Genomic DNA, 4,994 nt, shown 5'->3' on the forward strand with positions numbered 1-4,994 from the left:
CTGCTAACTTACTGAAGAAAGCTTTTTTAGTTCAGGTTACAAATGAAGAAAAAACTTATCAAGTCTTGCCAAGTTTGGTCAGCAAGAAAGGGGAAAGGAAAAGAGAGAAGCATACAGTCTTCTAGCATCCCTCCCCTACCCCCAAAGTACGGAAGTTTATTATCAAATAGAAACAATAGTCCTGCATTTCAGAAATAACTTTTCATTCTGCTGCACGTACACAAGTCATTCATTACATGAGGATTTGTTCTCTGTAACACTTCACACTTAGTATTTAAAGTTCATTTTCAGGTTCTTTTTGATTTAAGTAATACGTTTTAAAAAGCTTTAAAAAGTCACTAAATTCACTGCTTTAGAAAAAGGTTAGAGGAACAATTACAGGAATCGTTCCTCCCTCAGGCATGTATACGTAATTCCATTGAAGCATGTCACATTGACTGTGTATATTCTGTACATAACTATGAAGCGTTACTACCCTGTTTTGCCAGTAAGTTTTGCACCAAGCACTTTAACAGCTCTGTCCACATATCTCATGCAGCATGCGCATCGATACCTTACCTCCAGATGCTATGTAGAATCCACTGGGAGCATACTTGGCAACTACAACCTGATGGGCATGCTCAGTGTAGATGTCAGCAATTGCAGGATTCTAGTTTAAAGAAAAAAAGTTACTAAGTCATATTTCCTGGTTTTCAAAAGAGTAAAATCAGACATTCAAAGATAAAATCCAGAACTTCTCCTCATACTCCTTCTCTCACACCCTTCCTTCCAGCTTAAATTGAGCTATTGTCTAAAACTGAGAAGTGCAGTACACATTGCAGAACACTGCCGTCCAGTACAACTAAAAGCACACACTAATGTCTAACAACTGACACAATTAAAGTATTTCCTCTAACAGCCAGAACTGCTGTGACCCCTACCTCTCCAATGCCTGCTGAAAGGTAGAAATACACTCTCCAAAATAATAGGCCAAGCATTGGACTTTCTTTTTATGGGGCTGGCCCTTACTTAATTTGTAAGGCAGTTACCCAAGTAGAATACTAAACATGAGCTGTGCTTTGCAACACACATCTAAAAGTTCTACTATAGTTGAGTATGAAAATTAGGCATATGGTTAACCATATTGCATGGCTGTTAATCATCACCATGTACTCAAGATCAGCCAGTAACCAATGAGGTGTGCAAGCCTTGCTCTTCCTTGCTGATTGCAATCTGGTTAAAAAGCAAGTAGGCTAGAACAGGAAAAGATGTTTTCCCTAGTATCAAGAGTTATACTGGAATTCTGAAAGAAATTCACTGCCACTCCATCACCAACCTATCTCTTCAGTCTTAAACATGTTTTCAGATGCTTCAGGCTGGATGGTAAAATGACTCAGTGTCTCAGCAGATCAGTAATGTCACACTACAAAGGTGCCACACAAATCAAAAAAGAATGACATCAAGGCAAAATCTGCTCTCAATTTAACTGTATAAAAAAAGCCATTCTGCACATTTTCCAAATATAGTGCATATATGCTACAACAGTAATCACTATTCCTTAGAAAAATTTTTCTACCAATTAACAGGTATCTTCCAGCTCCAGAAACTTGACTCGTATGGTCAAAACAGAAGTCCATTTTAACTGCTATAATTAATACAGATTTATTCAACCAAACCAGAAAACCACCTGACGTGATGGTATGACTCAGCCATCCAATCAGTAAAAACTAAAACACCTGCTCTGCATTAGAAAGCAGACAGTCTCCTGCTTGCAAGAGTTCTTGCTGTTGCAGTACTGTTGCATCTCATGAGATGGAATACAGCTTACTCATGCAAGAAGCAGCGCTTTTTCATCCCTGCTCTTATACGTTGCTTGAGTGCATTATAGCCCTACTTAAGTCACTATCATCTGCATCTACAGTATGCATGTCACTCTCCATTTTGTGTGCAACTGGATTTTATCTAAGTAAGACAAGATAATGTTTTCCCGGTGTTATAGCTGCATCACCTTCAAGTTCAGTGAGCTCATACACCCCCACACTTCACTGGTAATGGCATACATTAGTAGCTGCTATTGTGCAGCAAGAATCTCAAAGAGTCCAGGAAGCTAAGGTGATAAGAGACTGGACTTAACAGACTGACTTCAGGGGTTAAACAAAAGATAGACTCCTAAGTTTGAGATAGAGTAAATAGAATCAGGAAACCAGGTAATAAGTCAGAGCTGCCAATTTAAGTGCTGTTTCTTTAATAACATTATTTCTGCTTGTAGTAATTTTTTTTACTTTGTATGTCTTTCATATCAAAATAACCCCCACTTCTAAAGAGATTTTAGGACAAGATTATAATGTTAGCTGGGACAAATGTAGTACCTAATACTAGATTCAACAAGAAGAGTGAGCTTGTGCAGCTTGTTTCAAACACTGAAACCAGAGCCACATATGAAAGTGAGCAGTTGAAGTTCCAAGCTTCAAAGTAGGTTTAGACCATGAAGACAATAAAATATTAATGAGGTATGAAACCTTGCAAATACCACTAGTCCTTCTGATTCAGTGCTTTTCCAGCACTGTTCCAGGGCTTTTTCTCCTTAAAGTAAGTCTCTAGCTCATGCTCAGAGATCAAGCATTAACCCTGAATGCTATATTCATCACCATCAACTAGCTAATACTAGATAGCTTCAGACTTAAGAGAAAGGCGATCACTGCATTTTGATGACCTGTTTTTTTTATTAGAGTACAGCCATCCCATTGGATGGTTCAGGGAGGGATTACACACAGGCCTCCCAGTATTTCATTTGGTTGTTGCAAACCATTATACAGGCTTCTCTATTTTTCAGAGAAGGCATGGCTCTCAACTAAGACGCACTTCCACGTCGGGTTAGGAACAAACTGCAACGTCCTCCAACACAAAAGCTGCAGGACAGGCTTTGGTCAGTTTTTGTGTCACTGCTACAATACATTCTGTGGCTATCTGCAGAGTATCACCTGACAATTATTAACAGTAGCAAACCCTCCTTGCCAGTTAGGTAAGCTTGTGTATCAGCATGAATTACACCATAAAACTGCAGGATTTATTACTTCCATTCCCACCTTCCCTTGAGAGTTTAAACAGGCTAACTTTGAATTCCCACAATCCTACCTCCCCATGTGCTCTATGTTCTGGCTCATGCTGGGCCTAACATTTGCACTGGGCAAATCTTCAGTGAGCTTACTCAGGAAGATAAAAGCAGATTGTTTTCTTCCAATTTAACCCCCAAAATAGGGTCAGATGAGCACTAATGACAGTGCGAGGGAGGAGGTCACAGTCCGTAACTTGGGCAAAAACTGTAACATAAACAGCGTGGTTTTTCTCTCTTCTCTCATCACACTGTGTGCCATTACAGTGTTTAATTGGGGCTTCTGGTTTCAGAAAATTGAACTTCCCTTGATACCAACAAAAGTGAAACATTATTACAACAACATTATAGTGAGACATTGTAACCAGAGTGCAAGCTCATTTTTATTTTTAAGTGGATGAGTTTAAACTGATGTCAAACAAAAAGTATTAGTAGCATTTCTGTACTACAGCATGACAATTGCTGAATATAACAGTGATGATGTGATAAATCAGGAAAACAGCTCATGAAAATTCATTTTACAAAGGTGATTTACAGAAGCAGCCATAAACAAATCCTTTTTTATTAAGACCTAAAAATTCCAGAGAAGTATGACCTGCTCCCCTGCATGCCCCCCCACTGCAGGCCAAATCTGTAGTAAAGAGAGGAAAGTAAATCTAGGGGAGCATTTGATTTTCTAAAAAACAAGCATTTACTTTGAAGAAAAGTATTTTTTGCAAGCCAGTAGCAAAACAATAGCCTAGACATGCAATACTTCCTCCATACTTCTCAAAGGGATGCCATCTTTGAAAAGGAATCATTAAGTAACTTCTCTAACATTTAGTTACCACCAGAGAAGAAAAAACAAAAAACCAAACAAACCCAAACCTCCACACAACTGGAAACATTAACTGGGGCATTCTAATATTTAATCGATGGGAAAAGTTCCCTGTGACCAGGGCTGAGAACTCAACATGCAGACAGCTTGCCACTAAGTCAAGCAACTGACAACTGTTTTGATTCCTGGAGTGCAGGGAAAAAAAAAAAAAAAAAAAAAAAAAGAAAAAAAAAAGAAAAAACTAAGCTAAGGATGAATGCATTTAAAGAGAGGTGTTTGCCAGTATTTGCACGTTACTCTTACAAGCTAAAGGCCCAATACAGCAAAGAGGGAAGAGTTCATTTATTAGGCAAACACAACTCAACTTCCTAACAGCGATACTTAAGAAGATAAACAGGGCCAACCAGAATATACCAGTCTCTCGTCCATAAATCCTATGCAAAGAGAGGGAGAAAACTGGACGTTTTACTGAGATTTTCTACAGGTTTTTACAGTCGCTGCCCATGGCTTTATGCCTGAGTCATGCACCCTGGTTATTCCCCTGCTGCTGATCACAGATCTGTGACCTCAACTGAAATTATTAAGTGTGAATGAAGCACAGGCTATTAAAGGAGAGGGGCTGGGAAACAAAATGAAACTCAGTGAAAGCTCTAAACTACGAAACAAAATAAATTAGGATACATTACATCAATGTTTCTGATGACGACACATTTTCCATTGGTATAGAGAAAATTGTTGCCCTTAGGATCACCTCCGATAATTTTGGAAACGCCTCGTTCAACCTGCGGGAGGCTGGCGAACACTTTTTCTATGGGAAAAGGAGAAAAAGGGGGGGGCAGAAAAAAAAAAAAAAAAAAAAAAAAACTGCCACAAAATGAAAAGATAAACCCAAATATAAAACAGTTCCTTGTTTCTTTGCCTTTTTCTTTTCCCCCTGACTTCCATTAATTTGAAATCGAGTTAAAGGGAGGAATTTGTTGTTGTTGTTTGGTGAAAAAGCCATCAAGCTAAAGAGATAAAGCTAAAGAGAGTTGGGCTTGTTCAGCCTGAAGAAGAGAAGACTGAGAGGGGACCTCATCAACACAT

General features: G+C 38.8%; 1 protein-coding gene across 1 annotated transcript in view; it reads right to left on the minus strand.

Moving 5' to 3' along the window:
* Nucleotides 1-4,723, minus strand: part of WDR1 (WD repeat domain 1) — a gene marked incomplete at its 5' end in the record, with an annotated part of 20,776 nt that extends 16,053 nt beyond the window's left edge. Inside the window, 2 exons of the mRNA XM_009641372.2 lie at nt 559-649; nt 4,595-4,723. Coding sequence (XP_009639667.1) covers nt 559-649; nt 4,595-4,723 — 220 coding nt within the window. The remainder of the gene's footprint in view (nt 1-558; nt 650-4,594) is intronic.
* Between the last annotated feature and the right edge of the window lie 271 nt (nt 4,724-4,994).

This window comes from Egretta garzetta, unplaced genomic scaffold (genome assembly GCF_000687185.1).
Source record: "Egretta garzetta isolate BGI_Z169 unplaced genomic scaffold, ASM68718v1 scaffold1576, whole genome shotgun sequence".
Taxonomy (NCBI): domain Eukaryota; kingdom Metazoa; phylum Chordata; class Aves; order Pelecaniformes; family Ardeidae; genus Egretta; species Egretta garzetta.